Source organism: Elephas maximus, chromosome 13, assembly GCF_024166365.1.
Source record: "Elephas maximus indicus isolate mEleMax1 chromosome 13, mEleMax1 primary haplotype, whole genome shotgun sequence".
NCBI classification, from domain to species: domain Eukaryota; kingdom Metazoa; phylum Chordata; class Mammalia; order Proboscidea; family Elephantidae; genus Elephas; species Elephas maximus.
This window is the reverse complement of record NC_064831.1, coordinates 68,053,898-68,070,366: the sequence shown is the minus strand read 5'-3', so window position 1 is coordinate 68,070,366 and position 16,469 is coordinate 68,053,898. Positions and strand designations below refer to the sequence as shown.

Genomic DNA, 16,469 nt, shown 5'->3' with positions numbered 1-16,469 from the left:
GATGTCTTTTTTTTTTTTTTTTCCCATTCTAACCTAGTTCTCTTATTCCCTTGATCATTTTCGTAAGCCTCTTTTTCTGACTCCATTTTATCTTTCATTTGGCTCATCAATCAAAACCGTATTCACAGAAGGGAAATAAACGGTGGAATTCCTTAGAAGCACCAGATTCAGTTTTGTTTCCGTGGGATTTAAAGTCCACTTATATTAGATGTCCTTCATTTTTTGATAAACTTGTAAGTACTGCTTTACTATTTGACCTTTTAAAGATTGTTATGAACTTCCAGAAAAAGCTTTGTAAAGAAATGCCTTGAACTTTTACCTTATAGACCAAAGAGCCAGTTGCACTTCAGCCTGTTGAAAATGCCCACGTCTTACTATATTTGGGAGATTGTGTCACAACAGATCATATATCACCTGCTGGAAGCATTGCTAGGAGTAGTGCTGCTGCTAAGTATTTGACCAACAGAGGGTATGTACGTGGTTTCAGCGTGTTTTTAAGGATATTTCTTTCTCACTGATTAAGAAGCTTCTACTGGTCATGTAAAATGATACTATGGGGATACAGTCAACACAACCTGGATATAGGAACCTATGAGACAGATGACCAATTTCTTCACGTGAAGTACAAAGGGGAAAAAAAGAAGGAGAAGGAACATGTAAATTAAAAAGAAACATGAGATACATCAGCCAAATGAAGTTATCGAACCTAATATGAATTGTGAATTGAGTAAACCAACTGTAAAAATGGAAAATCAGGGGAATTTTAATGTTTACCATTTGATACTAAGAAATTATTGTCTCCCTTTTTTTAAATTTATTTCACTATATAGTTAAGGTGTAAAATACCTGAGTTTTGCTTCAGAATATCTAATAGGTGGTGAAACGAGAGTTCATGAGTTGATATTACAGGTGGGTTATTGACACAGGCATTTGCTGTTTTCCCTGCTTTTGTATATGCTGAAAATTTTTCATAATAAAAACCCATTTTTGAGCAAGTTTTACAACTCAACGTGTGGTTATTTTCCATCTAGAATGAAACTGGCTTTCCTAACTTTCTTGTAGCCTTACCCCTCGTGAATTCAACTCTTACGGAGCCCGAAGAGGTAATGACGCTGTGATGACAAGAGGCACTTTTGCAAATATCAAGCTTTTTAATAAGTTTATTGGAAAACCAGCCCCTAAAACAATTCATTTTCCATCAGGACAGACGGTAAGGATAAAGACAAAAATACTTAGGCAATCGCTAACTGGATCAAAATTTGTATTAAAAGATTTTTGTGTTTGTTTTAATCCACAGCTAGATGTTTTTGAGGCTGCAGAGCTGTACCAGAAAGAAGGTATCCCACTGATTATTTTAGCAGGAAAGAAATATGGATCAGGAAATTCAAGAGACTGGGCTGCCAAAGGACCCTATTTGCTGGTATTAATTCTTAAAATTTATCTCCTTAGACGCAGAGAATTTTAACTCTTCCCTTTTGTCGATAACATCCTGTCAAAGTTTATTTAGCTTACTTGGATTTTTTTATGCTTATTCGAGTCTCATATTTGTGGGTTTTTTTTTTTTTTTAGTAATCTTATATTTTATACCCATCTAATGGTGGTGCTATAGTTAAAGCACTCAGCTGCTAACTGAGAGGTTGGCAGTTTGAACCCACCAGCCGCTCCACCTGAGAAAGATGTGGCAGTCTTCCACGTGTAAAGACCCTTGGAAGTCCTATGTGCAGTTCTACTCTGTCCTACAGGGTCACTGTGAGTTGAAATCAACTCGATGACAGTGGCATACATATATAGTTGCATTTAAATACTCTGATTAAACCTACATTAGTCTTTTTTTATTTGAGGAAGTTGATATAGGAGAAAGAAGAGTCTGTCCTGAACTATTGCTTTGTAATAATTATACCCATTTGTAGTTTTCTTGGCTCCTTTTCAATTAATTTTCTCTGATTCGCTCCATTGGGTTAATAAACAATGGTTGTACGCCTTTTTTTTCAAATGGGGGGATGATGGTGCCTGGCTGTCTACCAGGAGGACATTGCTCCTGAGACTGTGTCTTTGCCGCAGAGCAACTAGACAGTCTGCTGAAGGGGAGTAGTCATGTGACGTGCACTGTATGCCGTTCATACCCACAGATACTTCTCTTTACAGTTGTAGTTGTAAAAGGGCTTGCCAGAACCCAACCTGATGGCCTGTCATATAACTTAATTCTTTTTGAGTCTTTGAACCACCCCCCAAAATATAAGTGTTCTTAGAAGTTTGAAGGAATAAACTAAAATCTCTCATCTTTCTCAGATAGTAATTATAAATATTGTGAATATCAATTATATATATGTTCCTTTTTTTCCTTGAAATTTATTTTGGTATTTGTCATATATGTGTGTGTGTGTCTATATATATGTGTATATGTATATGGCTTTATTCTTGGCTGACCATTCAATTAAACATTAAAAAACTGATCATAAGCTGTGGGTATGAACTGGGTTTGTCAGTTAGTGGACCTCACTGTTAATAATTGAGTGATAAGCTACCTTTTTTTTAGAGAACCCCAAATGTCAGTATCTATATTGTCTCTGAAGCCATTTAGTTTCTGCAAAGAAGGAGACTCTGGTCTCCTGCTATGCTGGCAACTTAAATGCCAAGTCAGGAAAAGATAATGAGAGTCTTCCCCATTCAGGATACAGACTTAGATTAATCCCCCATTTTAAATCATTTTCTCATCCCAGTCTTTCCCGGGGCCTGTGTCCCTCAGTCTAGAACATGCATTCTCAAAGGCAGTGATAGAACGCCCAAGAGTGAAAGTTGGCTGAGTCGCTTAAAAAAAAAAAATCCTATTCTTAATATGTGTAAAGCATAAAACCCCAAAACCAAACCCACTGCCGTTGAGTTGATTCTGACTCATAGCGGCCCTATAGGACAGAGTAGAACTGCCCGATAGAGTTTTCTAAGGAGCACCTGGCGGATTCAAACTGCCGACCTTTTGGTTAGCAGCCGTAGCATTTACCCACTACGCCACCAAGGTTTCCGTGTAAAGTATAAGTATACATAAAATACATAAACAGACAAGATGTATTTGTGGTATTAAAATTGTGAGGGGCATCACCAGGAAGGAAATGTCTAAACAGGCTCCTTCTAAAAACCAAACCTACTACCATTGAGTCAGTTCCAACTCACAGTAATCCCACAGGGTTTCCAAGGCTGTAAATCCCTACAGAAGTAGACTGCCACATCTTCTCCTTTGGAGCTGCTGGTTTTGAACCACCAGCCTTTCGGTAAGCAGGCAGTCACTTTAACCACTGTGCCACCAGGGCTCAAAAAAGGCTCCTTAGAGGGGCTGTAATGTAAAAAGTTTGAGGAACACTGGTCTAGAGCCTTTCTTAATTCATTTTCTCCCAAGAATAAATCTCCCATATTTAGGAGCAGGAGGTCCCTCTGTGGCACAGACGCTTTTGTGCTCTACCACTAACCTAAAGGTTGGCAGTTCGAATCCACACAGCAGTGCTATGGAAGAAAGGTCTGGTGATCTGTTTTCACTAACATTACAGGCAAGAAGACCCTATGAGACAGTTCTGCTGTGTAACACCTGGGCACTTCATGAGTGGAATAGACTCAACCAGCATCGGGTTTGGTTTTTTTATGTTTTTGGTATCCAGGAGTAGCGATTGAACTGGAGATCTTATCTGCTTATTTTTATAGAATTCTAACCAGTACCGCCAATGTTCTAAGAACCTCATACCTCTGAGTCTCAAGCCTTTTCTGGGGTCTGTGTTGCAAATTGACACAGACCTTACTGGTATCATTCTGTAATTTTAATTTACCACTTTGTAACTTCAGCATTGTCCTGGCTAAGTCAGTTACCTATCTCTGTCTTCTAAGTATTTATAGAATTCTCTCATCCTATTCCCTTTGTTCCTATGGGTTTATACCTCCCTTTTTCCTTTATTTTAGTGACATTTCAAGAGGGAGTGCTGATGAGCACAGGTATTAGACCTGCCATGTGTAAACAAATTTCCCAAGCCCTATTTGAGGTCAAAGCAGCACCGCAGTTCATGGAGCTCTTTCTCTGTGGTAGGCACTGGGGCTGTACTTAACCCTGGAGTAGCTGAGGGAAACCAGAATAACTTAGGGAGCTACCTAAAATTACAGAAAAAGAATCTATAAAAGGCTTCTGTTAGTATAATTGATATCAGTAAATTGTATACCTGAAATATGTTGAATTAACAAATGTGTTATATATATTTTTTATAACAATTTTTAAAAATGAAAACAAAAATTTGAAGAAGGTGTCTGTAAGTACTTTGATGCAACATTGACCTTCAATATGGGGTATTAGGTTAAAAGTGATTTAACCTGAAAGTGTTTAACTTTTTGGCAGAAAGGCCAGAAGTTTTTTTTTTTCCCCCTTTAAAATGTTTAATAAAGCAGTCTTCATAGATGATTGGAGGAAATAAAATGCATGTTTGTTACAGGGTGTGAAAGCTGTTCTGGCTGAAAGTTATGAAAAAATTCACAAAGATCATTTGATTGGAATTGGCATAGCTCCACTTCAGTTCCTTCCGGGAGAAAATGCAGATTCCTTGGGCCTTTCTGGCAGAGAAACATTTTCTTTAACATTTCCCAAAGAACTGTCTCCTGGAATTACATTAAATATAAAGGTATTTCTGAAATTCTCAAATACATGATTGTGTACTGTGGACTCAAATATATGGTTGTAAATTGAATCAGAAATAATTATTGTAAATTGCATACTAATATCAACTAATGAACATAAGTTATAGTTTAAGATGACTTTGATGTTTCCTGCGTACTTAAACCTGTGTTAATACAGTGATTTTCTCTGAGGAAAAGTGGAAAGAACTAAATGTTTAGTTCAGAAAAAAGACCAATGGAGAGAGCTGTGAAATCCAAGAGGTTATAAACCCTGGAAGTTAAGGAAAAACAGATTGATTTGGTATAAGTTGTCACACAATGGCATATATTGTCTTGCAAAATAATGCACACACACCCCCATTATTTTTAGTGGTCAATTAAAGGTTTATCAGAGATAATCCCTTCACAAAAGGAATCAATTTCTTCAGTAGAAAAAAAAAAAAATTCCATGCTCCTTTGTGTACAGTATAATGAGCCTGGTTGTATGCCAGTTAAACTGTCTCAAGGATGTGTTTATTAATTCTGTAGCTATGTGATTGGAAAAACTTGGTCTTTTCCTTTGTAGAAAGGTTTAGCATTCACACATACACATACATTCAGGCACACACATACATGCAGGTTGTTCTTAATTTCCCTAGCAAAGCTGTTTATAAGTCCATCTTGATTCTCTCCAGGCATTTTTCAGTGCCACGAGTTTACCCTACCTCCCTTGTGCTTTTCATTTCAGCAGCCATCTCCAGTAAATCCTGAGGGTGTCTCTCTTAAACAGTGCACATAAAATTACCCCAGAATTTATTGTTAAATAAGAAAGAAAAAAGTTCCCTGCATAATGTGCCTAAATCTACTGATAGAATCAAAGAATTTTAGATTAGATCTGAATGAGATCTTTTAAATCATTTGGTCCAACCACCTTGTTCTATAGATAAGTAAATCAGAGAAGAGGGTTACCTAAGGTACATAGCAAGTTAGTAACAGAGACTTGAACCACCTATCTCTTGGTATTTGAAGTCAGTGTTTTTTATTCCATATCATGCTGCTCCCATCAGGTGGGGTTTGTCAAGCACCCATATATGGCACTAGAATTTCACCTAGGTAAACCAATATCATCCCTATTTAAAATTACTAGTCATGATCAATTTTAATTACACTTTCTAAGTGGTGAAACTGATTGCTGGCAATATGCTGAATGCTGTGGGATTTACCGATTTAGATGGGTGTCTTGTCGGGGTTAGGAAGTTGTCCTTGGAGAGGAATTGAAAAACAAGACGTCGTACAAATCAGTTGGGAGGAGTTTAGTGTAGGTATTCATATCTGTATGACAAGAGATATGGGTGCATTGAATGCAGTGTAAGGAGCGATAAGGTATCATATGTTGGTTAAGTTTGGAAAAATTGAAGCACTGGGGAGTTCCTGACTTAGGACCCCAGAGGGCCAAATGACCATGTCCTTTTGAAAGCTTAACTTCCAATTACATGTGTCAACTTTCTCTTGTTTCCAGCCCTTCCAGTTCTGATGTAATTTTAAGTTAGGTATATACACTATTCTAAAGAAAAGGCAAAGTTGAGCATTCTGGGTTGGGGTGGTAGACTTTACAACTAGGAAGAATAAGAGTAGCAGGTATTATGTGCAGCGAACATTTCATGTAATGTGAATGTGAGTAGTGAAGTATAAGTTCTCTAATAAATAAAAATATAAGCCTTATGATTTATTTTCTAGGTTGTATAATACTTGTCATGTAGAATATCTGTTTTCCTACTTAGCAACTTAGCAATGAAGTGCTAGGTCAGTTATCTCAGGTGGTTTTTTGTTGTTTTGTTTTGTTTTCCCCTAAGTGAAAGGGTTTCAGGCATTTAGAATTTATGTGAAATTAAGACCAGGAAAACAGACAGTATCTGGCAAGTATAGTCATTGAGTATGAAGACAAATGGTCCTGCCACTAAGTAAATAAGTAACTTTGAAGATTTTACCGCTGATATGAGGTGTTTTTGTTTGTTTAAAGACAAGCACTGGAAAAGTGTTCAGCGCAATTGCTTCCTTTGAAAACGATGTGGAAATAACGTTATACAAACATGGAGGATTATTAAACTTTGTGGCACGAAAATTCTCATAGTATCTGCTCACCGTGGAGACCTTTCGTAACTGATAAGTGCAAAGGTGTTTGTGCTGGACCCAGGCGTCCTTACCATGGAGCTGCAGACAGTCTCAGTATGCCCACTTATCCATGGATGTAAATGATTGTGAATCAACGTAGTGACTGAAATGAAATCTTCTTGATTTTAAATAATAAACGAATGGTGCTATTAACATTGCTAAAATCAATGTGTGAAGTGTGTTGTGGAAGAGACCTGTAAGTATTGTGGGGGGGGATATTTTATCAGGCCATTTTGTAAATAAAGGCAGAATTTGAACTTGCTGTTGAAGATTCTTACATGAGTAACTTTGCTGAAGTTGTTTGTTTAGTTTTGCACCTATAAAACTGTGTACTACTGTTTGTTGGTTTAAGAGTTGCAGATTGAAATACAAAAAGTCAGATTAGACTCTAAAATTGTAGAAGTTGGAAACTGATTTATAAATGGACTTTCTGGATATATTTCTTTTCAGAATTGAGCTGGCCTTCTTAGTTTGTAATATAAACCAGGGATATAACCTACCCCAGATCACAATCATTCATCCAGTCCAGTCAAGGTTTCCTCCACATCTGAAGATGGACCATTACAGAATACCACTGATCGTGTGGCATCGATGTACTAACAGTGGAAATACATATTGCATATATTACAGCCCTTGATTTTTCGGTAATTTGTTATTGTGACCCTCTGGCAAGCCTCAGATGGCATTATATTACTTGGATTAGATTATTTTGCTCACTTTATGGGATGCTGTAACTTCTTATGGCATATTTTAGGTATCATTAACCAAAATTCCACACTAGTTTTACAGTTGCTAACGAGAACTTTAAACTCTAAAATGATTTCATCTAGACTTTTAAATTATCCACTCTGTATGATTGCTCAGCCCTAAGCATTTTTAGATTTTTATGATTTCTTAATTATTGAAGTTGATTTCCTGTCATTTTGAGTCATCATTTTACCTGGGATGTATGAGTCTTTTAATCATGTTATAACCAAAGCTGACCATCAGGATAAAACACTTAAGTTGTTGCTGTTTGAGTACCGTATTTTCTTAATATGCATGTCAGTTCACCACATTGAATGTTCTGTCAACAAGAAGTTTGTCAACTCCTAAGAAAAAGGTTGGATAATTAATTCAGAAGGCTCTATACCTTCTTTTAATTAAGAAATTGAACTTAGCAGGCAAAAGGTTAATTGTAGTGATTTGTTTTTCACATGCAGTTATCTGCATGACCTAGTTACTGCAATTGAGAATTTGCTCACATCGCACAGAGTAAAGAAGTATTTCTTTTAAGCTAAAACCACCAAACCAGTGGGTAAAGACCACTGAGAACTTTGCACATTATCAATTATACAATCTTTTCAAAATACTTTCCAAATATGTGTTCAGACAATAAGATGGACTACAGTTTGACAAAACTACTTCCCCTCTTTTTAAAAATTTTTGTAAATACTTTCTTTGGTACCTTCAAATCATATTGTGTTCTTTTCATTTTGTTATGCTACTGTGTATCTTTCAGTGCAGGTGTTTTTTACTTACATGAAAACATGAATTAGAGATGGAGAATTTACAAGTTATATGTTAAAATACCTATTAAGTACATTGAAGAAATGCTAATTCCAGATTGTGTTGGGGGGAAAAATCTATTATTTTGAAACCATACCGTATATTAGCAGAGGCACGAGCATTATCATAAACAGACAATCCAGGAGATGAAGCTGATGAAAATAGGTAGCTGTGGATTAAGTATTTACATTTCCAGTCTACCTAGTCCAGTCGCCGTCATTAGCAACTCTTGTATTTCAGGAACAAAATCAAGGTTCTCTTAATCTTCTATACAATGAAATGAAAGTTTAATAAGCATGGTTCTCAATTTGGGGAAGAGTCATGGTTGTATGTCCCAGTGTGCACATTAGAATTCTGCTTCTAGCCAAATGCTGTGTTTGCAAAAACGTAGCATATGTTGGTCTGTATTTTACTTACCTCCTTTGTTGACTATAGCAGAGTAATTTTGTGTTACAAAATAATCAAAAATATTGTTTAAAAATCACAAATATTGTTGAAAGGAAGTATAAGAGGCACATTAAGAGAAGCAAATCGGTGTTGGGGACTTAAAGTACAATTTCAAAAGTCATTATCAACGGCATGTTTTTCTTTTTTCTTTTAAAAAGCATTGTGCTACATACCATGCCAAATTTCATGCCCTTGAATTTTGCTATTCCTATAAAATGAAATCTGAAAGTGTCATCCAGCCACTGAGTTGCTACAATTATACCTAAAATGTTTCCAAGATGACAGTTGTCATTATCTCCTGTTTTATTATACCCAAGCTCACGCTAGAATGAGACATATCAGAGTCCCTTTAGCTAGATAGCTCGGTTTTTCACTGGTAAGCAAACTGCAGTGGAATTAAAGTAAAGCAAGGACCTAAATCAGAGTCTTCGTTGTTTGCATATATGGTAATGGTGTTGTGCATTCTCGGTGATGAGTGATAGAATAAGGAGAAATTATTTGACTGGCATTTTGCTGTGACTGAACTAAAAGACACTTTCCTTTTGCTTTTAGGTTTAGGATAAGGTACTAAGGTACTGGATGTTGACCCTATCTTAGTTTGATTTGGAGTAACAGAGAGGGGAATGGAATGAACTTTTCAATTTTTTTTTTCCCTAAAGTATGATAGTACCAATATTTCTATCAGTTTCACACATAATATGTGGCTGTGAAACCATATTTCTCACTTAAGTAACTACAAATCATTGTTTATTATTTAAAGCCAACAAAACAGTGTAACAGTTTTAAGTTCAATAATGTTAAGTATTGTATAGAAATATATTGGAGGCAGAGTTCAGTTGATGACAATTGTGTATGTTACTGATGCTGTAAATTATTTTTAATAAATAAAATTGTATTATCACATTGATTCTTGGTATAAAATATTTTGTGGTAATTGAAAATAAAACACCATAACTTAAAAAAGAAATGAGATGCCATCTAGAAATTTCTCTTCAAACATGTTACCTAAATGTTCATATGTTAATTATTCCCAATATCTCCTGCCAAAATGTGGGTCATGTTCATTCTTGTCTCTGTATATCAGCAGTTCCATTCTAGTCCAGGGTCAGTAAGAATGAAATCCAAGGCAAATGTTCAAATAGGAATAGCCTTGAGGAAATAATCAGTTAAAAAAAAAAAAAAAAACTCAATTCAGAGGTTTTAGATTGATGGAATCATATTTCAGAGTTTTAAAGACTAAGGATCCCTTCTAAAATAACATCTCCTAATTGGGCAGGCTTGCTTGAACATTGAGGAGATGAAGACTAAAGTTTTGTTGGTTGAAAAGTCTATTTTGAATGGAAATCTGTCTCCTCTCAGCTTCTGCCCACTGATTCTGGCTCTCCTTAATCTACGCCTCTTCGAACACTTTTTGTACCACTAAGCACTGAATGGAAACCCTGGTGGCATAAAGTAGAGCTACAGCTGCTAACCAAAAGGTCAGGAGTTCAAATCCACCAGGCGCTCCTTAGAAACCCTATGGGGCAGTTCTACTCTGTCCTATAGGGTCGCTATGAGTAGGAATGAACTTGCTGGCAGTGGGTTAAGAACTAAATACATATTTAATGAATAAATGGACCTTCCACAAGTTGTACTGCATATACCGTCCCTATTATATGCATCTTTTATTATGGAGGTAATTTGTGTTAAAGTGAACATTTAGGACAGAATTGGAGGTCTTATGTTATCTGTGAGTTGAGTATTACAGGAGGAAATGGCCTTTTCTTGATGCAGGATGAAGGGGCTTTGTATTCGTGAACCTTGATGCTTTAGAACCAGCTGATGACACCACCTCCTCCGTCCACTGGCTGTTCTCTAGTGAACCCATGAAGTTAAGTCTTTCTGGGTTAACCTGTACCCTGAAGTAATGTTTTGTAAATATGGTCACCAGCCCACTGATAAAAGAAAATACGGGCCCTCTCTCCTACTCTTAAATAGTAATATAAATGAATGATTATAAAATTGTGCGTTCATTCTGCTAAGTTCGTCTGCATCACAAAGACTAGTACCAACACATGTGCATACTGATAGTTTGAATATCCAGAGTTTTTGAGGAAAGGGAGGCCTCTCAAGGTGACACTTAAGCAGAGACCTGAATGATATGAGAAAACCATGTAAAGGTGGGTGGGAAAAACTTTCTAGGCAGAGAAAAACAAGTGCAAAGGTCTTGAGACAGGAATGACCTTCCTGTATTCAAGGAATGACAAGAACACCAGTGCAGCTGGAGCAGAATGAGTGACAGGGAAGGTGACGGGAGTACAACCAGATTGCTTAAGGCCTCAAGGCCACAGTGTGGACTTCAATTTTAAAGAGTAATGGAAAGCCAAAGGTGGGGGTTAAGCAGATAAGTGATGTGATTCAGTGGGTGTGGGAGGGTGGGTGGAGCAAAAAAAAAAATTTTGTTTAAGCAGGGAAATCATGTTTGCAATAACATAAGTACAGTGCCAAAGTATTACATAACCTGAGAAATGCTGGCAGCTTGTACTAGGCTGATAGCACCTGTAGAGCAAGGTGGTTGCTCTATAAAAAATGTAGAATATATTTTAAATTAGTTGAGTATCCAAATTGGGAAGGAAGAAATAAAATTATTTAGATGGAATGATCCTATACATAGAAAGTTCCAGAGACTCCACAAGAAAGTTACTGGAACTAATAGAAGGATTCGGCAAAGAGACAGGGTACAAGATCAACACACAAAAATCAGTTGGGTTCCCCTAGACTAACAAGGAGGACTCTGAAAAGGAAATCGAGAAATCAATACCATTTATAATAGCCGTTAGAAGGATAAAATACCTAGGAATAAACCTAACCAGGGATGTAAAAGACAGTAAACACTAAAAAACACTACTGCGAGAAACTAAAAGAGATCTACATAAATGGAAAAATATTCCATGCTCATGGATTGGAAGACTTAACATTGTGAAAATGTCAATACTACCCGAAGCGATCTATAGTATGATGCAATCCAAGTCCCAACAACATTGTTTAATGAAATGGAAAAACTAATTTCCAACTTCATATAGAGAGGAAGGAGACCCCGAAGAGCTAAAGCAATACTGAAGAACAAAGTAGGAGGCTTCACACTTCCTGATCTCAAAACTTACTATACAGCTACCGTAATGAAAACAGACTGGTACTGGTTCAATGACCGACACAGACCAGTGGAATAGAATTGAGAACCCAAAAGTAAATCATCCATGTATGGGCAGCTGATCTTCGGCAAAGGGTCAAAGTCAGTCCAATGAGGAAGGTACAGTCTAACAAATGGTACTGGCAAAACTCGATATCCATATGCAGAAAAATGAATCAGGATCCATACCTCAAACCATGCACAAAAACTAAAAATAGATCAAAGACCTAAATGTTAAAGTTATAACTATAAAGTTCCCGGAAAATAACATAGTGTCAAAACTAAATGAATCAGGATCCATACCTCAAACCATGCACAAAAACTAAAAATAGATCAAATACCTAAATGTTAAAGTTATAACTATAAAGTTCCCGGAAAATAACATAGTGTCAAAACTAGCAGACCTAATTTTCAGTATAGTCTATCAACCACAATTAAAAATGCATGAATGAGAGAAGATAGATAACTGGGGCCTCTTAAAAATTAAATACTTAAGCTCATCAAAAGACTTTGCCAAGACAGTTAAAAAATAATTTACAGACTGGGAAAAAATCTTTAGCAATGATGTATCTAATCTCTAAAATACAGAGAAAGTTTCAACAAAAATACAATCCAATCAAACAGGCAAAGGACATGAACAAACACTTCACCAACAAACACTAAGGCCCATCAACAGGTGAATGGATAAACAAATTGTGGTACATACATAAAATGGAATACTACACAACTATAAAGAATAATGAGCCCATAAAACAACATGGATGAATCTGCAGGACATTACACTGAGTGAAACAAGTCAATTACAAAAAGACAAATACCATATGGTCCCACTATTATAAAAAGTAAAGAATAGATATACAGGCAGAAAGCTAAGTTCTTTGATAGTTACCAGAAATGAGAGGGAAAGGGAGAGAAAATCACTTTCTAGACGCTTGTTACTTTTGGTGACAGGAAAGGCAATCCCAAATAAGGGGGAAGTCAGCACAACTTGACCAAGGTAAATAAAGACACTAATAAGTACACAAGTAAAAGGGACAATTTTGGTAAATGCTATAACATATACAATTTTGTAACAACAGTAAAAACAACCAAAAAATGTGTGTGATTACATAGGTAGATATGGATGCATGTATGTGCATAGAAGGGCATATGGGAGTAAATGCACGAGCATGTATAGGTGTTATCTGTAGACGTGTATATACATGTTTGTGTGTGCTGCATATATATATACCCACGTATATAGCAAACCACATACAGGGCACAGTTATACAGCCTTCTTAGACATATCTAAACAACTGGTGGGATTGGTTTACTGGGCCAAAAGGCTTGGGACCATAATCTGGGGGAACAACTTAGACAATTGGCATAACATAGTTCACAAAGATAATGTTCTACATCTGAGTTTGGTGAGTAGCATCTGGGGTCTTACAAGCTTGTGAGCAAACATCTGAGATACATGTATTGGTCTCTATTTGTATGGAGCAAAAGAGAATGAAGGAAATCAAAGACTCAAAGAAGAAACTAGTCCATGAGACCAGAAGAACCAGATGGTGCCTGGCTACCACTGCCAATCTTTCTAACCAGGAACACAATAGAAGGTCCTGGATAGAATGGGAGAAAAATGTAGAACAAAACTCCAATTCCTAAAAAAAGTCCAGACCTACTGGACGGACAGAGACGAGACAAACCCCCAAGACTGTCGCCGTGAGATACCTTTGAACTGGAAGCTATTTCTGCAGGTCATCTTTCAGCCAAATCATAGATTGACTTATAAAACAATATCACCTGTGAGTAATGTGCTCCCTTAAACAATTAACTATATGAGACCAAATCATCAACCCAAAACCAAACCAAACCCACTGCCGTCAAGTCGATTCTGGCTCATAGCAACCCTATAGGACCGAGTAGAACTGCCCGATAGTTTCCAAAGAGCGCCTGGCGGATTCGAACTGCCGACCTCTTGGTTAGCAGGCGTAGCACTTAACCACTACGCCATCAGGGTTTCCAAATCATCAACGGTTACCCCCCCAAAAAAGAAAAAGATGAGCCAGCAAGGAGAAGAAGGGAAACTAAATCAATGGAAACAGAATCAAGTAGAATGGAAATAATGACAATGCTTACCCATTGTAAAAATTGTACCAATGGCACAGGACAATTTGTATAAAAAATTGTTAAAGGGAAACCTAATTTGCTGTGTAAGCTTTATTAAAAAAAAAAAAAGAGCTGACATGATTTTGATAATGGAATCTGAAATATGGGATGAGACAAAAGGAAGTTTGATAATACTCCTACATTTTTGGTCTAAAATTCTTTGTGATTGGTGGTCTCTTTTAATGAGATGAGAATGCCTAGGGAAAAAACAGATTTGAGGATGAAAATCAAGAGCTCTATTTTGGACATTGTGGTAAACAGTTTTTCGTTTTAAGCAACGGAAGCTTGACTGCAACTAATTAAGCAGAAAGGATATTGTGTATCATTGCTCATTAGGGAAATGCAAAATTAAAACCACACTGTGGTATCACCACACACTTATCAGAATAGCTAAAATAAAAAGTAGTGACAACGCCAAATGCTGGCAAGGATGTGGAGAAACGAGATTATTTGTTCATTGCTGGTGGGAATATAAAATGGTACAGCCTCTCTGGAAAACAGTTTGGCACTTTCTTAGAAAACTAAAAGGACAGTTACCATATGACCCAGTAATTGCATTCTTGGGCATTTAGCTCAGAGAAATGTATATTTATGTTCACATAAAACCTGTACATCTATAAACCCCAATCTGGAAACAATCCAAATGTCTTTCACTGAGTGAATACTTAAACTGTGGTACATCCATACCCTGGAATGCTGTTGTTGTTAGGTGCTATTAAGTTAGTTCCAACTCTCATAGTGACCCTATATACAACAGAAAGAAACACTGCTCAGTCCTGCACCATCCTCACAATCATTGCTATCTTTGAGCCCATTGTTGCAGCCACTGTGTCAATCCATCTTGTTGAGGGTCTTCCTCTTTTTCGCTGACCCTCTACTTTATCAAGCATGAAGTCCTTCTTCAGGGACTGGTCCCTCCAGATAACATGTCCAAAGTACTTGAGATGAAGTCTCACCATCCCTGCTTCTAAAGAGCATTCTGGCTGCCCTTCTTCCAAGACAGATTTGTTTGTTTTTCTGGCTGTCCATAGAATACTACTCAGCAATAAAAAGGAACAATAAAGCAATGTTTATACTTTTATGTTTTTGCACAACTTATCCACCTATCCCCACTGAAGTAAAACTACTCATATTTCAAGACCCAACTCAAATGTCACCTTCTCTGTGAAGCCTTAGTCTCTGAGGCAGAGGTAGCCACGATTGTGTTGCTGTAGAAAGTTGTTTCACTTCTATCACAGCACTTGTCACCTTGTTTAAATGCCAGACTCCCCCGCTAGATGGTTAATTCCTTGAGAATAGAAATAATAATCTTGTTCCTTTGCATACCCGGCACCTAGTAGCATAGTGCCTGGCACATAGTAGAACCTCAGTAAAGCATTGTGAGGCAGAAAGATGAACCTTGGAGGTTCTCAAAGTCATAGACCTCTTTCTGGAGTGGAAACTAGGACATGCCAAATAAAGTAGTTGTGAACCTAGCAGCTCTGTCTCTTCAATTCCCACCGTACCCTCCAGATTCAATCTTGATTACCATTCCCTATTCCCAAAAAAAAATTCCCAAGAGATGTGGAAAAACACAGGATCAATAAATGTGGAGTAGTGAGAGAAGGTAAAGAGAATTCAGGAGCTGCTTGCCTGAGGAAACAGCAGAAGGGCCTAACGGAGCCAAAAGGAGTCAGACTGATTACAGAAAATTCATTCTAAAGGAATGAGACATCTTGTTATTAACTGTGCCCCCACCCCACCTCCACTCTCACCCTCACTGTAAAAAGACAGCCCTGCAACTTGAAGATTAGAAGTGAAGTAGGTAAGGGAAAAAGAGGCCATTCCTCAAGGTGGTTGGTATAGGTTGGAAAATGTCCACGTCAGTCAATCAGGGTGACTGGCAGAAACTCCACTGTGCTATATCCTGACAGGGGAAAAAAAGTTGTGCATCAACAAAACCAAAATACATCCAAGTGCAGGCAGGAGTGGATGGGCGTCCAGGACTCTCCTCCAGGAGATAAGAGTGCTGTGATCTATCAGAAGTCCTTGACTAGAGAAGGGCATCGAGCTGTCTATCAGAGTCTAATGTCTTTGAAATTAAGATCTTCCAAGTCCTGGCTGTTATCCCATGATTCCCAGGCAGCCTCCTGAGAACCCTGTGGGTTTTGCAACTTGCATGCAGGGACAGAATCCACCTCACTGCACTACTTACATAAGGATTCTGACCCAGTTGCCAATTCGGTTTCTCAGTGTCACACCAGACCTGAACTGAGGTGACCCCACTCCCCTGGGAAAGCTGTTTGGGCGGCCTTTATTTTCCCTCCACATCTCTTCTTCAATTAAATGGCTTAGGAAGAGAGTAGAAAACTTGGTGCTG

The 16,469-nt window shown here is 37.5% G+C and overlaps 1 protein-coding gene across 1 annotated transcript in view; it reads left to right on the top strand.

The window, feature by feature from the left end:
* The window catches only part of IREB2 (iron responsive element binding protein 2), a 58,860-nt gene extending 49,167 nt beyond the window's left edge, over positions 1-9,693 (top strand). The window contains exons 17-22 of the mRNA XM_049852849.1: positions 129-233; positions 327-469; positions 1,063-1,210; positions 1,298-1,420; positions 4,464-4,649; positions 6,644-9,693. Coding sequence (XP_049708806.1) covers positions 129-233; positions 327-469; positions 1,063-1,210; positions 1,298-1,420; positions 4,464-4,649; positions 6,644-6,754 — 816 coding nt within the window. The 3' untranslated portion in view covers positions 6,755-9,693. The remainder of the gene's footprint in view (positions 1-128; positions 234-326; positions 470-1,062; positions 1,211-1,297; positions 1,421-4,463; positions 4,650-6,643) is intronic.
* The last annotated feature ends 6,776 nt before the right edge of the window (positions 9,694-16,469 follow it).